Source organism: Schistocerca americana, chromosome 4 (assembly GCF_021461395.2).
Source record: "Schistocerca americana isolate TAMUIC-IGC-003095 chromosome 4, iqSchAmer2.1, whole genome shotgun sequence".
Classification (NCBI taxonomy): domain Eukaryota; kingdom Metazoa; phylum Arthropoda; class Insecta; order Orthoptera; family Acrididae; genus Schistocerca; species Schistocerca americana.
In genome coordinates, this window is record NC_060122.1 from 388,822,427 (window position 1) to 388,842,963 (window position 20,537).

At 42.2% G+C, this 20,537-nt stretch overlaps 1 protein-coding gene across 1 annotated transcript in view; it reads left to right on the top strand.

Annotated features, from left to right (window-relative positions):
* Positions 1-18,945: 18,945 nt before the first annotated feature.
* Positions 18,946-20,537, top strand: part of LOC124612514 (proton-coupled amino acid transporter-like protein CG1139) — a 945,634-nt gene continuing 944,042 nt past the window's right edge. Inside the window, exon 1 of the mRNA XM_047140764.1 lies at positions 18,946-19,067. Coding sequence (XP_046996720.1) covers positions 19,058-19,067 — 10 coding nt within the window. The 5' untranslated portion in view covers positions 18,946-19,057. The remainder of the gene's footprint in view (positions 19,068-20,537) is intronic.

Genomic DNA, 20,537 nt, shown 5'->3' on the forward strand with positions numbered 1-20,537 from the left:
AAACAAGAGGTCTCTGAATGCATAAACACCCTTGGCTACTTCGAAACATTTTCAAATTTAGTCGGATGTCTTTGAACAGTCTCTAATGTTCGAAAATTAATACCAGAGCAAATGTTGTTGTCGCCTCCAAAGCAGCATGATTACATTCAGTGGCGTTGCAGGCCCTCGATGTTTCTCGTGAAAGGTTAAATCATCCGCATGCTATCAGCAATGTCTAAGACTGTTAAGAACGTCGCCGCGCGGGATTAGCCGAGCGGTCTAGGGCGCTGCAATCATGGACTGTGCGGCTGGTCCCGGCGGAGGTTCCAGTCCTCCCTCGGGCATGGGTGTGTGTGTTTGTCCTTAGGATAATTTAGGTTAAGTAGTGTGTAAGCTAAGGGACTGATGACCTTAGCAGTTAAGTCCCATAAGATTTCACACACATTTGAACATTTGTTATGAACGTCGTCCTTGCTCACTGCCCTGCGAACTGTTGTTTTTGACCGCGAAATGTGTATGAAGGGGTGTCTCCATTGACGCCCTTTATGCCACGCTCTAAGGCTTGTCGATACTGAGGGGAGATGTGTCTGAAATGTTTTCCTCTGCCACCTATAACAAAACCTCATGATTTAAACCCTGGAAGGAGCGCTTCTGAGCTTCATCACACAAGCCTTACAAAAAAGGATTAAAGGTGGGTAAGAGGGGATGTGGCGACCTTCTTATCACGTGACACGTCAACGGTGACTTTGAGCAAAGTTGTTGTGAAATTTGTTGCCAATGTGACGCAGTTAATACAATCTACATCTCAAATTAACTTCTGCCTCTGGCATTCTTGCCGCATGTGTCGACCTCTTGCTGTTTCAAGCGTCGCCAAAACAGCGACGGTTACAGAGGAAGCCTGTAGAATCTTCGCAATGGAAGACACTTGCGGGGGTTTCAAAAAACTGACCTTTAATAGCGTTGCGCAGAGAAGAATCGGGTGTATTACGCTCCAAAGGTGGGCAAACACACTATTGGCTGATCAATGTGTGGCTAAAATTCTTATACTTTCATCGATTAAATTAATTGTTATTGGCACATCTTAAAAACAGAAATACTGTTATAGCAAATATACCTATGCTCAACCACAGATTCACTAAAGGTATAGGGGAATGTACTAATAGTGAGAAGCGCTGCCGACAGACCGCTTTGAAAAATATCGCCGCACAGATGTCGGATAAGAGTTATGACACTGCGCAATGTCGGCAGCTTTCTGCTAAACTTTTCGCACTTTCCAGAGTTATCATTTCCTAATATTTCTCTCTAAACATTAACATGGGCTACGTCATTTTACCGTTATTTTAGGAGGTATGGAATGACGTTAATAAAAATACATGGTTGTGTTTTACAAAACCATAAGACCTTGAATATCTCAATAGATGAAGAATGGATCTTCACCAGCATATGTACAAACACAGATATGCAGTATTACTGGATGTAAGGCGTTACGAAAATTAGGGCTGGTCAAGTTAAATGTAACATCAAGTTATCATCTTGAATAATAACTGATACGTTGGATCTTGTATGCTGTGATAATGGAGCTCCAGTATGTTGTTCCAGTTAGTACAGGATTCGGTATTTGACCAATTACAAATTATGAACACATTTTAAACTGCTGACTTTCTCGAATTTAGATGTTCCCCTTTGGGAAGTAGTTACCGAAGTTGCAATAGCCTTCCTTCCAAGTCAATAACGACCAGAAATTAATAGTATTTCCTGTTGGCCGAGAAGAACTCATTGTGCAATTTCAGTTAGTATAAAATTAACTTTAACCATGTGTACTCAGACCCATGTAATGCGCTTAATGGTTCGTGTGCCTTCCTTTACTGTAACGACGACAGAGAGGAACAATACGGGCATATTGCCAGCTCAGTGCAGTAGTCACTGTATGTGGGAAATAACTCGTTGATCACTGGCAGATTCAGCTCCTACGTGGACCGTAAAAGTAGCTTCGCATGTGGCTAATCAAGGTGTGAGGCAAGGACGACGAAATCCACAGTACACACCAACACTACACACCGTGTGATGCATTTCCTCTATACTGCTGGTTCAAGACTAAGCTCATCCTCCATTCGATATTCTTCCGGAGTGCTTCTTTCACCATACGAAATGTTGTGTCTTTGTTAAGCAAGTACTTCGGACAAGTGTACGGTATTATGAAACTCGAGCTTCTCACTAGGTATCAAATATTCAGACAACCCAAAAGAATGTAGCAGGAGACGTCTTCGACAACAATCGATATTTCAGCAGGTTGCGATGCTGAGTCCTTTGTCATCTATTATTGACTATCTGCTGATGGAATATTTCGAGCAACGTGTCCTGACGTCGGCGACTTTCAAATCAGCATCCTGTTTTAGACACGCAGACGAACGACAGCTAGCTCTAGATGTAGAAAAATGTAAGTTAATGAGGATGAGTAGGAAAAGCAAACCCGTAATGTTCGGATACAGTATTGCTCTTGTCCTGCTTGACACAGTCACGTCGTTTAAATATCTGGGCGCAACGACGCAAACCTATGTGAAATAGAACGAGCATGTGAGGATTGTAGTAGCAAAGGTGAATTGTCGACTTCGGTTTATTGGAAAAATTCTACCAAAGTGTGGTTCATCTGTAAGGGAGACTGCAATACGACGCTAGTGCGACCTATTCTTGAGTACTGCTCGACTGTTTCGGATCCGTACCAGGTCGGATTAAGGAAGACATCGAAGCAGTTCAGAGGCGGCCTGCTAGATTTATCACCGATAGGCTCGAACAACGCGCAAGAGTTACGGAGATGCTTCGCGAACTGAGATAGGAACCCCTCACTGGAGGGAAGACAACATTACTTTAGAGGAACCTATTCAAAAAATTTACGGAACCGGAATTTTAAACTGATTGCAGAACGACTCTGTGGCCTCGATCATACATTGCCTGTTAGGACCACGAATATAAGGTACGAGAAATTAGGGCTCTTACGGAGGCATACAGGCGGGTGTTTAACCCTTGTATTTGCGAGTGGACGGTCATACGGCAGGAACACCGACCACTACAGTAGAGGCTGGCGTTCCTGCCATGCGGCTGCCTGGCGGCGGACAGTTTCTGCCAACATGCAGTGATTGGAGCTCTTGCAGTGACTGCCCCACCGCATGTTACGTGTTACCAAATACAATCATTTCATACACCTGAAGATGAGATTTTCACATCATGAAACCGGTTGTAGTTTGAATAAATAATTAATATAACTAAAGTGAACCTATAAATTAATTATCTTCTACTTGTTGTTGCTTATGTTAATTTAATGGCTTTCGAAAATGATCTGAGAACATGTTACGCGTGGTGGGCTTAGTAAATTGGCATTTATGTGCGTGCGTGCGTGCGTGTGTGTGTGTGTGACAGGTGGTTCTAAGGCCAGTGTGTGTGTGCGCGCGCGCGTGTGCTTGTGTGTGTGTGTGTGTGTGTGTGTGTGTGTGTGTGTGTGTGTTTGTGTGTGAGCGCGCGTGTGCGCACTTGCATGGATGTGTACGTGCGTGCGTGGGCGCGTTCCCTAACGTTATTTCTTTGGATCTTCTGATAGTTGCTTCAGGGCAGATAATATTGCAGAGGTCTGGGTATGCACTATTTCTTTTTCTTCAGCTGTGGCTTTTTGTATATACACTACTGGCATTAAAATTACTACACCACGAGGATGACGTGCTACAGACGCAAAATTTAACCGACAGGAAGAAGATGCTGAGATATGTAAATGATTAGCTTTTCAGAGCATTCACACAACGTTAGCGCCGGTGGCGACACCTACAACGTGCTGACATGAGGAAAGTTTCCAGCCGATTTCTCATACACAAACAGCAGTTGACCGGCGTTGCCTGGTAAAACGTTGTTGTGATACCTCGTGTAAGGAGGAGAAATGCGCACCAACACGTTCCCGACTTTGATAAAGATCGGATTGTAGCCTATCGCGATTGCGGTTTATCGTATCGCGACATTGCTGCTCGCGTTCGTCGAGGTCCAATGACTGTTAGCGGAATATGGAATCGGTGGGTTCAGGAGGGTAATACGGAGCGCCGTGCTGGGTCCCAACGGCCTCGTATCACTAGCAGTCGAGATGACAGGCATCTTATCCGCATTGGTGTATCGGATCGTGCAGCCACGTCTCGATCCCTGAGTCAACAGATGGGGACGTTTGCAAGACAACAACCATCTGCACGAACAGTTCCACGACGTTTGCAGCAGCATGGACTATCAGGTCGGAGACCATGGCTGTGGTTACCCTTGACGCTGCATCACAGACAGGAGTACCTGCGATGGTGTACTCAACGACGAACCTGGATGTACGAATGGCAAAACGTCATTTTTTCGGATGAATCCAGGTTCTGTTTACAGCGTCATGATGGTAGCATCCGTGTTTGGCGACATCGCGGTGAACGCACATTGGAAGCGTGTATTCGTCATCGCCATACTAGTGTATCATCAGGCGTGATGGTATGGGATGCCATTGGTTACACGTCTCGGTCACTTCTTGTTCGCATTGACGGCGCTTTGAACAGTGGACGTTACATTTCAGATGTGTTACTACCCGTGGCTCTACCCTTCATTAGATCCCTGCGAAACCCTACATTTCAGCAGGATAATCCACGACCGCATGTTGCACATCCTGTACGGGTCTTTCTAGATAGAGAAAATGTTCGAATGCTGCCCTGGCCAGCACATTCTCCAGATCTCTCACCAATTGAAAACGTCTGGTCAATGGTGGCCGAGCAACTGGCTCGTCACAATACGCCAGTCACTACTCTTGATGAACTGTGGTACCGTGTTGAAGCTGCATGGGTAGCTGTACCTGTACACTCCACCCAAGCTCTGTTTGACTCAATGCCCAGGCGTATCAAGGCCATTACTACGACCAGAGGGGTTGTTCTGGGTACTGATTTCTCAGGATCTATGCACCCAAACTGTGTGAAAATGTAATCACATTTCAGTTCTAGTATAATATATTTGTCCAATGAATATCCGTTTATCATCTGCATTTCTCCTTGGTGTAGCATTTTTAATGGCCAGTAGTGTAGCAATTTTCTTCTATTATACGTTTCTGTGGAGGCATGCTGCTGAGCTTAAGAATTTTCAGATCACTGTTTATATCTATTGGTCTGTGGTTCATATCCAAACGGCTCTCCGCAAATGTAAAATGACAGTTATTGCTCTTAAGTGCATTTGTGCTCTGCGTGTGTAATGAGGAAATTCGAAACACGCGTCAAGTATTGGCACAGTAATTAAGAAACAGGAATCATGTCTGCGAGGAGCGAGACTGAAATCGCCATACTGTATTCTCATTTAGGTTTTCTGGAATTTCTCATGCGCTTCACGCTATAGACAGGATATTTTCTTCAGTAACGCTACAGCTCATCTCCGTACCCATTCTAGTCCACCAGACGCAGTAGAAGACCTCCACATGGATTGACGTTAAAATTTAAGTTCCGTTTTTTCGTATTGTTGAAATCAGTATTGCTAAATTCCGTATTGTGTACTTTTCAGTGGGTATGCTCGCCAGTGTTATATTTACAATGTCAGCTACGTGTAACTGAGTCTGTAGTAAATGTGAAGCAAAATTTTTCATCAGCACAACTGTACTTTCTTTAGCTTCTTAGCTTGAATAACCACAGAGTAATGATATATATGGGGTGATCACGTCGCGAAAATCAAGCAAAAATTGTCACGTGATTTGTATTTACATAGCTCTGCGTTTATATTTATTGTGTTGAATAATTGATGCTGATATGGACGCAAATCAAAATTCCTCAAAGTAGTACATGCTACTTTCCTTAGGTAAGTATCACACCTGCCTAATTATAGTTATCACACTATTAAGAGTTCCTTTATGTGTTGGTTAATATGGAGTTATGCGACATCGCGCCTCACGTGTCTATTAATGGTCATGTAAATATTAATTCGTTGCCACTAGACATAAAAAATGAGAAAACTCGTATCGCAAATGTCGGAAATAATTATCGGTTGGTACTAAAATGATTTACTTTGATAATTCTTCAGTTTTATTCATAACATGTATAGTGTTGAACGAGGGCAGTTGTTGATTCCAGGTAGATCACACAATTAAAGATAGCAAATAATGGAGGAACAGACTCGATACTTACTCGTTTCGGATACAATCTACGTAAAATGAGTTTCATTTCAGTCAGTTCAAGCGATTATAATGTGAAAGACAAGAACAAAAGCGAATACGATCTTCTAATTACTACAACATAGAACAATCATGGGTGTTACAAAGAGTAAAAGCTAGTATCTAGAGGATGATTCAAAAAGAAAGAACAGATTTCAGTTGTTTATTATTGACAAACAATGAAAGATAGAAACACATTCGGCATGTCACTGGACAGAGGATGATTCAATGTTTTATGATCGCACAGACAGTGTACCATATTCTCAACATGAGCACCATGCGTTACTCGAGAAACATGGAAACAGTAGTCCATTTTATTCCACACGCGAATCAACAGGTCCCTGTTTGTTGAATCGACAGCTCCTTAACAATTCCATTCCTCAACTCTTGAATAGTAGTTTCCATAGGGAAGGGGGGGGGGGGGCAAGGTCTAAGGTCTGGTGACGTAGGAGGCCAAAAGCAATGAACAAGATTTTGTTGTCCACCTCTTCCAATCCAGCTTTGTGGAATGGTGTTGTTAAGATAACGCCGAACATCAAGGTGAATGTGAGGCAGGGTTCCGTCATGCATAAAAATTAAAACATTGGAATCTTGATGAAGTTGAGGAAAAAACCAACAGAAATAGATGAAACGTCAGTTCGTCCGAAGAGATGAGTCGGTCGGAAAAAGTGTCCTCTGCTGTATCCTGGAGAAATGAAACGCTAAATTCGTACTTTCTGTTGTGGTCGCCGGGATGCAATTGCTGCAGTAACTGCAACTCGTAAGGCTTCATATGCAGACGTCATTTCAGAACACGCCACACCGTTGTTTGAGAGCTTTAAAGTTCCTGGGCTGTACGTCTTGTGGACTTCCGAGGGTTCTGTGCGAACACATCTGGGATACTCTCGATTTTGTCATCTACTGCGTGACCGACTAGTGTTTTCCCCTTTGTATATGCAACCAACTTCCGTGAGTTTTGTATGCCACTCTTCTTGTGCAGAGGCGGTTTCTTGCTGAGTCGACGGCGGAATGCACGTTCCTCCAGAGCAATGGACTGACTTCGCTCATATTCCAACACACGAAACTATTTCTCGTATGGTGCTACAAACAAATAACGGTGTAGCTTTGTCAAACCATTGAACCTTCCTCTATCCAATGACGTGTGTAATCATTTCAGCCTTTAGTAGTTTGTCTGTAAGAAACAACTGAAATCTGTTCTTCCTTTTTGAATCACGCGGTATATGGGATAGCTGGTTTGATAAAATTGCTAAAATTTACATAACGCACACTATAATAAATTCCTTTTTTGTTCCATGGTTAACAGAAATAAAGAGAAACAGTCAAGAATACTGTGCATGAAGTGATCAACGCGTTAAGATGGCCAGCCTCGGTTCATTTTAGACACTGTGATGAAGGCGTAAAATCATACGGCAAATTTATGCAGTCTTTAGTGTAGGAGTAAGAGATCAATATATCCATTGAATGCATACGCGTTTCGAACCATGTTCTCCTGCAGATAAGGTGTATATATGACTGACTGAATCATTTCCTTCGTATCATTCAGTTTTCCAAAACATTGAGGTTATTTTACAATAGTCGTTAAGTTACTAAGACGTGACGAATGAATGCATGCTATTAATGTGTTAAGTTCTTCTAAAGATAAACGAATATTGGACCAGAAAGTAAAACCGAAAAAAATTCTTCCCTAAAAATATTTCAGTACGTGAATAATCGCTAATTTGCTGCATGTCAGCTTCACATTCGAGGTTTTTCGTGACACTTTCTCTCTGGTGTACTTGAAAGCAATTTCACAGTGCCACAACAGCCTAATTTATTAAAACAAAGACAGTATGGTCAAATGCAGTACAAAATCTAAATTAACAGAGGCTATTCCTTCTTTTTCCTATATAAGAGATAGTGATATACGAGCTTTGATATTTGTTAATAAGAATCGAAATGTCCTTGGATTTGTCTCTTCAGAACTTAAAGCTATGTACATTCCAAATATCAAATACCAATTGTTTGCATGCCTACGAAACGTGTATACAAACTCTACGGTCCTCCTGAATGGAATCTTGCTGTCATAACAATGTAACGACATTCAAAACGTGGAGAAAGGTTAGGGGGAAATCTTCCGCTGCACCGTTGTTTTATGACTTCTGGACTTGGTGTATGTTGGTGATAAACATTTTGTTTGCATGTGTGAATGTTCACTTCATAGATATTACAAATCTGCTTCAGTAACCAAAGATCGTTGTATAACGTCCTTGAAAATACGTCATTCACAAACAGCATTAACAGCTGGATTAACACCCGCTTATATGAATGTGTAATTATTAATTTCTATAGTATGTCCTCTGTTCAGAACAGTAGGTGCGGATTACTCGTGAGACACACTTAGTTCTTGTGTAAATTTATAACTTTTATACAGCTTCTCTATCTGCTAATCAAAACAAAGAAGTAGTTCTGCCAAAAAGTTACGAAAGAAGATTAAAAATCGTAAAACGTGTAAAATGTTCAAATTATTTCCTCGAAAACCTATTCTGAAATTGACTTGGTTAGGTCAACAAACGACGTATAAAATCTAAATCAGCACGTAAAATACGTTAATCATTCTTAATCCGTTTATGTAAATGTCAACCTAACAACTCAGTTCAGAAGTTTTCGTTTGTAAAAATGAGACTAAACTGACGTAAATGGAAATCGTCTAAATCAATGTTGACTTATTTCCCCTTGCTGATGCTACGTTTTTGAAAACGTTTCACTGGAGCAATATAGGAGATAAATGCTAGTCTGAAAAGAAAATTAATTTAACGACCTTCGGGCAGCTATTTGTTGGCTTCTCCTTAAGAATCCTGCCAGAAATATAACTGCAGTCACTGAATATATGGCGACAGTTGATACTCCTAGAGGGCATGTGTGTGTGTGTGTGTGTGTGTGTGTGTGTGTGTGTGTTTGTGTGTGTACCTGTTTGTGTTGGCTAACTCATTTTGGAACGTACGCGGAGCAAGAGACATCTGCAGAACCGGCCTAGTTCCGAAGCTAAATTACGGAAATCCTACAGCAGGAAACTAGGTAAGAAGGATATTTCTGAACGTGACATTTGTGTCAGAGGTAAATGCCTCTTAGATCCTGCCTCTATCCCAACTACAGAAATAGTTGTATTACAGCTAGGAAACCTAGAAAGCTTAAAAATGCACGCTGCTTGGTCTTTCAGGATTATTCACAGACGCGCATCTGGCTCCGCGGTTGCTTGTGCTAAAGTCTCACGTATCGCCTCCATATGAGAAACAAACAAATGCCGGAGACCGACTCACAAGAGAACTGTGTGTACTCGTCAACTGCTGTCCGCTTGTCCATTGGCTTTATATATCCTCGGAAAACACGACAAAATTCTCATACATCGGCAAATGGCTCAGACGTTACCCTATCTTCGGGCAACTTTATTTCGCATAAAACAAATGGTTGTGCTTGTTATGGGCCTAGATTTGCATACATAACAATATCCTCAGGGAACCGAAGTGAAGTAAGTGCAGAAAAGCATTTTTATCATTCCTCAGTTGAATATTTTTTCGATATGATGCAACACGACAGCTTCGTCTATATCATATCGAAATAATATAATATGTTGTTAATCGAAAGTTTTTCGAATCTTTTAGGTTGTAATTTCTCATCAGTAATTGTAATAAAGACCAGCAAGTAGTTACCCATTAACCTCAAAGCTTATAAAAAGAATAAAGATTGGCAATATGAATTGCTGTTTCATCAGCCATTATAGTGAAGAGATGTGTTTGTGCATCTTTTGACGGTTCTAATTAATTACAAATTTTATAACAGAATGCTATAACCGATTATCAAGGGCGTTTTTGTTGACTGAAGAGAGTGGTACATCAATTTACTTATAAATCTGAAATTATTTATAAAGCTATTCGTTAAAGGATAGTTTATCAGTAGGAATGAAAGATCGACTTTAATTTTATGAAACCTATCTGTGGGATTTGTTGTGAAATGTGCAACAGTCACAGACTGATAAAACCACATGGGCGTTCAGTATTAATGTGACTCCTCTCAGTCCGCAGCTCGTGGTCGTGCGGTAGCGTTCTCGCTTCCCGCGCCCGGGTTCCCGGGTTTGATTCCCCGCGGTGTCAGGGATTTTCTCTGCCTCGTGATGACTGGGTGTTGTGTGATGTCGTTAGGTTAGTTAGGTTTAAGTAGTTCTAAGTTCTAGGGGACTGATGACCATAGATGTTTAGTCCCATAGTGCTCAGAGCCATTTGAACCATTTGACTGCTCTCATAAGCAATGTTTTCCGACAATTCTAAACTGCAACAGCTTTTTTCTAAAATATATTTTATACTAATGAATCACGAATAGCTGAGCATAACATTTTTACATTGTTTTTAAACACTGAAAAAAACACTATGCTACGTAATGAAGCCACAGTAAAATCCAGAGATTAATATTTGCAATACACTAAAGATATTACAGCTACGTAATCAGCATTAGGCTTTCCACTGCGAGGAAGATGTCAAACAAATTTTCATATCTTGTGAGTGATAATTAATTTTAGGCTTATGTTCAAATGCGACAAACTACTTAAATTTAAAAGTAGAACTTTCAGTGATGACATTGTCTGTTGGACCTGACCATCATTTTGTAGGACAATTCTCAAGCACGTACAGTGCAAGCTGTTATTGATTTGACTAATGGGGCTGCTAAGTGCTATACCACCTACTGCACTCCCCTGACTTAAGCCCTCATAAGTTCAACTCAGTTTCTAAACTGAAGGAAACACTTCACAGCATTCGCTTCAGAACTGCTACAAATTCGTCGGGCAATAGACCGCGCCGCTCGAACCGTCAACACAACTGGCACTGCTAAGAGTATCCTACGACTTCCACATCGCTGGCAACGGTTATACACAATGCTGGTGACTACTTTGAAGGTCATGAAAACTTTGAGACACGTATCTATTTTGTACGAGCTGTAAATGAATAGTTCCCACTATCAAAGTTCCAACCCTCATAAGTATCTCAATCGTTACTTAATTAGAAGTTCTCAAAGTTTGATACAGTGAGACACGTGGCAGTAACGGTGAGAAACTGAGCACATTCGTAGTACGGCGAATGGAAAAGACTTCTAGAGGGAGCAAACACGTCATTAATTTAAAGGAACTTGTGAACAGCCTAGTTCAAGACGCTCATGTCAGGTTTTGAGTCTCCTTCGATGTTAACATTACTTTGTTTCCTTGGTATCATGAATGAAATTTCATTTTTTTTTTTTTCTGAAACTAATTCTTCTTAGTTGTTTCCCATTCAGTTCTGAGCTCAGCAAGGTCTCACTACCTCAATGAACAGCAGCCCTTTGGACTTCGCCGTCTTGGGTGATGTCTATTATGTTGTTACTATTTGCTTCGGAACGTGATATATTGAGAAATTTTCTGTAGACTTATTCATATTGACAGCCTCGTTTTATAATATGTCACAACACTACAACCGCATCACAGTTCTGCAGAATGTTACGCGTTAGATACTTTTTTTCTAAAAGTAAGGGAAATGCACTCTACTGTTTGTTGTTATTTATTCAGATAGGTTGCGAAATGGTGCATTGGTTAAGAGGCAGCACTCACATTTGGGCACGGCGAGGCTTAGTTCCCTATTGGACCATTCTCCGTCTCTACAGACCTCGTCATCGACGGGATATTAAACCCAAACTTTCTTCTGGAAGTCATAACTGTTTCTCCGCCGTATCTCTAACTTGCTGATGGTAAATGCTGTGACAGTTCCTTTGAAAAGGACACGGCCGATTTTTCAGCACTGTCATTGTCCGGTCTGATCTCATGCTCTGTCACTAACAAATTCATCATCGACGCGACGTTAAATGTAAGACCACCTACATACTTGACTATTAAGATTACTCTGTGAGGACATTACGAATTGTACGTTACCTAACCGAAGATATTAATTTGGCACTATGCCACTCTCACGAATAGCAAAAACTTGAAAGTAATGTACATAGACTAGGCATATTCCCTTAGGGCAATACATAGTGACCGTTTTGTAAAATTTTTAAATTTTTATTATATATTCCATATATATATATATATATATATATATATATATATATATATATATATATCATTAATTGATTTCGACCCATTAACGAACCATCATCACATTGTGACATGACTGCCACGTATCACTTAGCAATTTTGTTTCAGGTAGTTCACTACTCTGCTATAATTAGGGTGAAACAGGGACAGACTGCCATACGGGGAAGATGGCCAACCGCTGTGGTTCTCCAGCTACCAGCTTTTCAGCGTTGCCGGTCAGTTGGTAGTGAGCCTTTGTCTCGAGTGACACGTTGATGCTTCCCTCGAGTCTTTATTTCAACAAGTGAGTATTTTTCACAATTTCATTTTTTAATGCGCCTTAATATTATGCGGCATGACATAACTTTTCCATTTTTCCGTAAGTTAGACTATGAATAGATACGGAACCTTACATTTCAGGGCTGTATAAGTATAACTGCATAACATCATATTTGTTTCTCTTTGGTTTCTCGTGCTCCATAATGATGATGCGCTGCGCCATCTCTCTCTGCCGATTGGGAGAGATGGCCATACCGTCTTTGGGATAGTTAGCGACCCTGCAAACCTGTGTTTATTTTTTAGTTTCGACGCGAATCCATTTTTTACAGATACCAACTAAGTACGTTCAAAAAATCGGTTCTACTAAAGGCAGATGGAGAGAAAAATTGTTACTCAGTCGGAAAAGGTTCTATAGAGTTTAATATTCCAAGGAAAACCCTGAAGCAAAATATAAAAAATCGTTTATGATTCAAAGCTGCAACTGGGCCAGATTTCTGTTTGGATCTAGCCAGAGGGGAACGACTCGTGTGATTTCGTATGATTTTTTCCAGAAAACTGTCCCGTGACAAGTAGTTTAATAAAAGATTTTAATACGTTATCCTCTTCGTTTTTGCAATGTGGACATCTATCCCTTGCGTATACGGCCACCTAACACTGATACACATGTGAAATGTCAAAGTGTTACATAATTTAAAAAAAAATTTGAAATTCGGTCTAACTTCCTGAAGGAAGTCATATTTTTGTGAATATGTAAGGCTATATACTTAAATTCCCCAGATTTTTTTAATAGGGTTTGAAATTGGGGTCTGAAAAAATCATGGTCATCCACACTTGTTTTACCCTAATTGTGTGCCGGGCGGTGTGGCCGTGCGGTTCTAGGCGCTTCAGTCTGGAACCGTGTGACCGCTCCGCGGGACTGCTACGGTCGCAGGTTCGAATCCTGCCTCGGGCATGGATGTGTGTGATGTCCTTAGGTTAGTTAGGTTTAAGTAGTTCTAAGTTCTAGGGGACTTATGACCTAAGATGTTGAGTCCCGTAGTGCCCAGAGCCATTTGAACCATTTGAGCCATTCGTGTGACCGCTACGGTCGCAGATTCGAATCCTGCCTCGGGCATCAATGTGTGTGATGTCCTTAGGTTAGTTAGGTTTAAGTAGTACTAAGTTCTAGGGGACTGATGACCACAGATGTTAAGTCCCATAGTGCCCAGAGCCATTTGAACCATTTTTGAACCTAATTGTGTGAGTCTGGTACTTGTCCAGTTTTGCTGGGAGTGGCAAATATTCGATTTATCACTACAAGGGGTGGGTTCGTAGGTCTCAGCAGTCCTTTAAGGTTGGAAAAAGGCGTTTCACGAAGTCTCAATAACAGGGAGAGAGCACCTCCTGGGTGGTAGCCAGTTTTCGCGGAAATCGTCCCCTTTCTTAAAATTCTTTCTCCTAAGCGTGCGTCAGAGTGTAATTTGTCTTTCTGTCCGCAGATCAAGAGGTGGCCATCTACTGGCCTTTCCCTGTGTGAGAAAGTTCGCTGCTTCCCTCCAGAATTATAGACCATTCGATCCAAAGTAACACACCTGCTGCTAGAAGTCGTGCAATTGGTGCTGATTAATGGAAAAGGACTGTTTTAAACCAGTACCAACGTCGTGAGGCGTAACGATGCTTTTTGAAAGGTCTGAGTGGAAAGTTTCTGTTGATTTCCCTTCCCTGCTCTAACGCAGAAAAGGGAACATATTCGTTCGTCGTATTGGCGGCAGCATTCAGTCACCTCGACAAGTTGAGCTTGGGGATTGCGAGGGTTCTGGAGAGAACATGGTTTTTAACGTATATTCCATTCTCAGCTCTTTCTGCTGTTGACCAGTGCCCTCTCACTGTACTTGATGAATGTAAGTTCTCTCGGACATTAGTGCAATCCGTCTTCTAAGCAGCTTGTATTTCACTCAGTTTGTTATGCATCTTGGAATGCTGAGTTACCTATATTAAATATTTGTCTCATTTCATCTTGCTTTTGCGAACTGTAGAGATGTGGAAGCCTTATACACTTGTTTCCTGCGGTCTTCCAACTAAATACGTATCCCACAGAGTTTAGAGTCTTTTTATTTTAGTTCACTACTTTTTCAGAACATCTTTCAGTATAACTCTTTGTCAGTTATTCACTCGATTAGACTAAATAAAAGCTTTGTATTCTCCATCTGACTTACATTTTGAGATCCCTTATGTCCCACAACTTCCCTATGTTTGGGTGATCCTTAAACAAAACTATAAACAGCTTCATTTCTAGGATATTTGCTTCATTTTGATGAGTTTTCGTTGTGTGCAGTGACCAAGCGCTATTTTTAAAGTTATAACAGATGCACTTGTGGTAATGGATGTCAAATCCTCACTTGTTTTTACAACAGGATTAACTGGTTTGGTACACAAGCTATCAAGCCCTGCTTCGACCTTTGCCATGACTGCTAATTGCGTCACTGTTCATGTTACTTGTATCAAGCATCCCATTTGAGAACGTTCTACATACTTTGCGTTTTGTTTCCGCAAGCACTAAACCAGCTAATAACACACCCTGTTTACTATTACAACATGGAGATGATCCAGAGAAAGAAGGGATACTAAATACTAGGAAACTAAATAATAAAACGATTAAGTACTGTACAGAACCACACATGCCTGAATACGTTACATACTAATCCCGAAGTACATTGGACAGTAACTCAATTGAAGACGTTCGGAGAGGTACTCACAATGTAAATTTATCTGCACGCTGATTGTTGGAACTGAACGCTGCAGCTGACTATACCTGGGGCAGATCAACAAAGTGATTAACAGGCAGTTGTTTACAGGGCAGCTGCCATAGCAACAGGCAACCAGAGAGTGATCTTTGTCATGGCTCCTATTTTATTCAGCTCTGTAATATCACTCTGCTACCTGCAGAGCTGGTTTCCAGTCAACCGCAGACTATGCTTGCCGTTAGTAACTAACCATGGTGATTCGTTTACGTCGTTTGCATTGTCTTTCCGTGCAGTGTGTTTACTTCACGCTACACAATGTTCTAAATTAATTGCGAAAGTGCGCAGAAAAGGGATAAGACTATTTCCACCCTGCTAAGCAAATCTAGTGCTGCACATTGACGGACAGCGTGTGAATGCTTGCAGAGTGGAAACACCTAGGAATTGCTGCAGCAGACGTATTATGTGCGCATAGAAACGTGAATCCAAGTCGTCGCCCCCTCCCACGCTCCAGTGTCAGTCAGTTTGTTGTTTTGATCCAGGTATACGTAACAATACGTAGTTGGTAATTCTTAAATCGCAAATTCTAGATTAAAAATATTCACAAAGTAAAATTAATTGTAAAAAAAGCCTTCTCTCAAACTGATAACTAGTAAAAAAATCACTGAAGTGCTAATGTAGATAGCTACAGGCGCACTGGAAGAGAGATAGTTAACAGCCTGCTGCAGGTGCGCTTCACAGGTAGCAAACTAGCACTGGCGATCGCCAATGTACACTATACAGCCGGTATGAAAACTCTGATAACTCAAACTACTATTAACCAAGGTCGTGCCGGCTGAAAAAAGAACCCAATAATGGAAAAAATGTAACAGGAAGAAGAATCATGACATCAGGGAGTTGGCCGGCCGCGGTGGTCTCGCGGTTCTAGGCGCTGAGTCCGGAACCGCGCGACTGCTAAGGTCGCAGGTTCGAATCCTGCCTCGGACATGGATGTGTGTGATGTCCTTAGGTTAGTTAGGTTTAAGTAGTTCTAAGTTCTAGGGAACTGATGACCACAGATGTTAAGTCCCATAGTGCTCAGAGCCATTTGAACCATTTGAACATCTGGGAGTGTTTCCACTCACAATCAATTTTACGTTGCACAACAGTTGATGATATAGAAACACTTACGAAAATTAAACAGTTATAGGCGAAGCTTGTAGCAAGAAGGAGTGCGGTATAATATTGTCAGAGATTCGCGGTAGTAAACAATCTAATTGACGACCTAGTGGGAGACGTAGAAGAAAACAGCGCTTAAGATAGGTTGAAACTGAAGATCTAAAGTGTCTAGACACTATTAGTGCGCACCATTCGCCTTTATAACGGCTTCAATTATGCTGAGAACCTATCAGTGAGTGAATGTTTACAGTGAAACGGTAGCCCATTCTTCCTCAAGACGCGAAACCAGAGAAGATAGTAATATGTAAATTGAAGGAGGAAAGGGGAAGAGAGGAAAGGAAAGGGGAGGATCACTGGTTCAAATGGCTCTGAGCACTATGTGACTTAACATCTGAGGTCATCAGTCCCCTAGAAGTTAGAACTACTTAAACCTAACTAACCTAAGGACATCGCACACATCCATGCCCGAGGCCTGCGACCGTAGCAGTCGCGCAGTTCCGGACTGAAGCTCCTAGAACTCTCGACCACCGTGGCCGGCAAGGATCACTCGTGTCAGCAGCATTGGGACATTACGCAGAATCGGTGGCTACGAGTGAAAATGTGTGTTGGACCGGGATTCGAACCCGGGATCCTGCTTACTAGGCAGGTGGGGCAACCACTGCGCCATCCAGGACGCAGTGTCATCGCAACTGCACGGACTGTCTCGCCTCGTCTCAAGGCCGATCCACATTTCCATCGAGCGCCACCTGTCTGCAAACCCTGTTCATTTCCTCCATATTCACTCTTCCGAGATTCCCACTGGAGGTCGGTAGAGTTTGTGCGTCTCCACTTGAAGAGGGAGGATTCATTCCCCAGCTAGGCCTACCAAATTCTATGAATGGGTGGTGTCTGCTCTTTTGGACATGTCCTCTCCTTTTCTTTCCTTTCTTCTCCTCTCCACCTTCAATTTACATGTAGTGTATAACAGTTTCGGACTCTGAGTAGTGTCTGTTCTTTCGGACATGAGCAAAAGAACAGACACCACACATTAATATAATGAAGATATAAGTCGCTGGTATCTATTATCAAAACTGACGTCCTAACTCGTCCCCGGCTTCAGATCGGGTTTCTGGGCAGGCCAGTCCTTTTGAGAAATGTTATTATCCACAAACCATTGCCTCACAGATGCTGTTTTTTGACAGAATGCATTGCCATTCTGATAACCCAATCATCACCGTTGAACCGTTGCTCTGGCTTACGCCTTTAGTGTTTTCTTAAGCGGTATGAGAGGACCAAACCCTAACTACCGAAAACACCTATACACCGTAATACCAGTTCCTCTGTACTTCAGTGTTGGCACTGCACATGATGGCAGGCAATGTTATCTGGGAATTCACCAAACCGAAACCCTACCACTGAATTGGCACAAGGTATAGCAAGATCCATTACTTCAAATCAGTTGTTTCCAGTCCTGTGGCGTAGCTTTTTACACCACCTCAAGCATCGCTTAGCGCTGACTACAGGAAATGTGAGGCTTATGAGGAGCTGCTCGACCATTGCACCCATCCTTTTTAACTCACTATGCACAGTTACTGTGCTAGCTCGAGTGCTAGTAGCACGAGCACTTCCTTCCGTCAATTTCGTGGATTTTTTTTTTGTAATAATCCTCCGCAAAGCTCGATGGACACTGTCCGTCAGTACGAGACAACCGCCTGGACGTTCCTTCACGTTTCCACTTGACAGTTACACCACCAACTGGCCACTTGGGCAGCTTTAGAAGGTTGAAATATTCCTGACGGATTTATAACTCAGTTGACGATCCAATTACTAGTCGCTGAGATTTCCTGATAGGCCTATTCCTCTGTTATTGCTTCTTTGCTGACACCACAATACCCCCGCCTCCATTTATACTGTCGAGTTCGCGTCTTGTAACGTTTAGTGGTCAGTTCTATAGTACACGGTGATGTCCGGATATTTTTTTCAGGTAGTGAATGTGACAAAATATGGAAGACGGCAGGTGATGTTGCTGCAGAGAATTATGACCATAACAGGTATTTTACAATCAGTAAAAAGGTAAACAACAGGCAATTACTTTCCTTACTCTTTAAGTCTGACACTACAGTCGAGATTTTCAGAAGGTTTTTTTTTTTTTTTTTTTTTTTTTTTTTTTTTTTTTTTTTTTTTTTTTTTTTTTAAAGTAGGGGGATATAGACTGATTTCTACGTTAGCTTTCGAGACCTTTCAGTCTGCAAGCAACAATGGTGTTGGCGTTTCGGATGCCGCCTGGTAGCCACTACCGGCACCTGGCCGGCCACGGCGGTGGATCCGAGTGACCCCCAGGAAAAGCTGAGAATAGTTGCAGGCCGCGCCAATCGACGGAGCGTCGCGAAGACACCACCACGGGCCGCACGCGTGGCCACTCCCTTAATTTTAGATAGCAGAGGGGCGCGAGGGGGAATCGCGATGGGACGGAGGATGGGCGAGGAAGAGCGGCCGAGAGGCGGAATATTTGGCGATAAAGGGCCGAGCAGCAGAGAGACTGACGCGAAGACGGCGTCAGAAATAGCGGATCGTGCCGGGCCGGCTGTCAGTGCGTTCGCAGCCCTGGTCCAGAGTGCGTGCATAGTGGATCGGCACGACGGAGACCGCCGCTAGACTCCCCGTTCTACGCTCCACCACGCCGCCATGCCGCATGGTGAGTACGGGCCGCTACCCTAGGCTGCGCATCTGACTACTGATCAAAGAATAAACACAGGGGCGCTATAGTGATTAAACTGTCATCGTTTGGTTGCATACTTCCAGTGATACACCCTGCTACGCCGACAGTCCTGCATATTGCATTGTTTGACTTCCTCTTGCCATTTCTCCCAACTTCTCTTCCTCTATGACCAAAACCGTAATACCAACCATATCTGCATGTCTCATCACAGTGGCCATCTTAAGGATTGAAATTTCTGCAATGTTCGCACCTCGCCTATTCTATTTAATAAATCATCATTTAGTACATTATACGGGGTATTCAAAAAGTCTCTTCGCAGTGCCTTATGATTGTTAGCCGCGCTTGTCTTATGATTCTTCGCCTGCCTGGGTTACTTCCCTTCAAGTGGACTCTCCCAACATTCCACTGTTTCGTTTATCTCAGCCAGCGTCAGTAGTATCGTTGGTGCGTGTCGTTACGTGTTGACGTGAACGTTTAATTTTAGGTCCTTTGTTCGTTTGTTTCGTTTTTGTCAGTGTTAAAATGCTAACCATTGAAGAACGTGTGTTTCTAGTCGAACAAGTGTTCATAGCTGGTGGTAAATATACAGTTTCATTTTGTCAAACATTTAATTCTGTTTTCCGGAAGACAACACTCCCGCATCGCGAATACTGTGTGAGATTTGATTAACAAATTTCGAAGTACGGATTCAGTGACAGATGCACTGAGATGTCGTCGTCCAAGCTTTTTGTCTGAGGATAAACTACTCGATGTCCATGAGTCGGAACAAGTGAATAAGAAATCTCGCCCAGGAAATCAATGTTAGTATCGGAACGGCCCACACAGCTGTAAGGAAAAAAATTAGAACTTTTCCCATTCAAAGAGACAGTCGTGTAAGAACTGACAAATACTGATCATGGCAAGAAACTGTCAATGGTTCAAAAGTTTCGTTCAATAAAATGGAAGGGATATTCTTAATGAAACGTTTTTCATTGATGAGGCGTGGATTCGTTTATCCGGGTACATGAACTCGCAAAATGGAAGGGATATTCTTAATGAAACGTTTTTCATTGATGAGGCGTGGATTCGTTTATCCGGGTACATGAACTCGCAAAATTCTCGTATGTGGAGTACTGCAAATCCGTTGTGTATTCATGAGGAACCACTTCATTCTGTGAAAATAGGAGTTTGGATTGCAATTTCTAGTCGTCGGATTGTGGGTCACATATGTTTCAACGAAACAATAAACGCACAACGATATTGCAGTGAGTTTCAGTTCGGTATATTCACTGCGCCATACGGCACGTGGGGCTAACAATCATACGACACTGCGGAGAGACTGTTTGAACATACCGTACCCTCCTTTACTTTTCATTATTCTTCCGTAGCATAATATCTCTGCAATCTACACTTCCTTCTTTTCTGATTTTGCAACAGAACAACATACGCTTTCTTTCTGACTTCAAG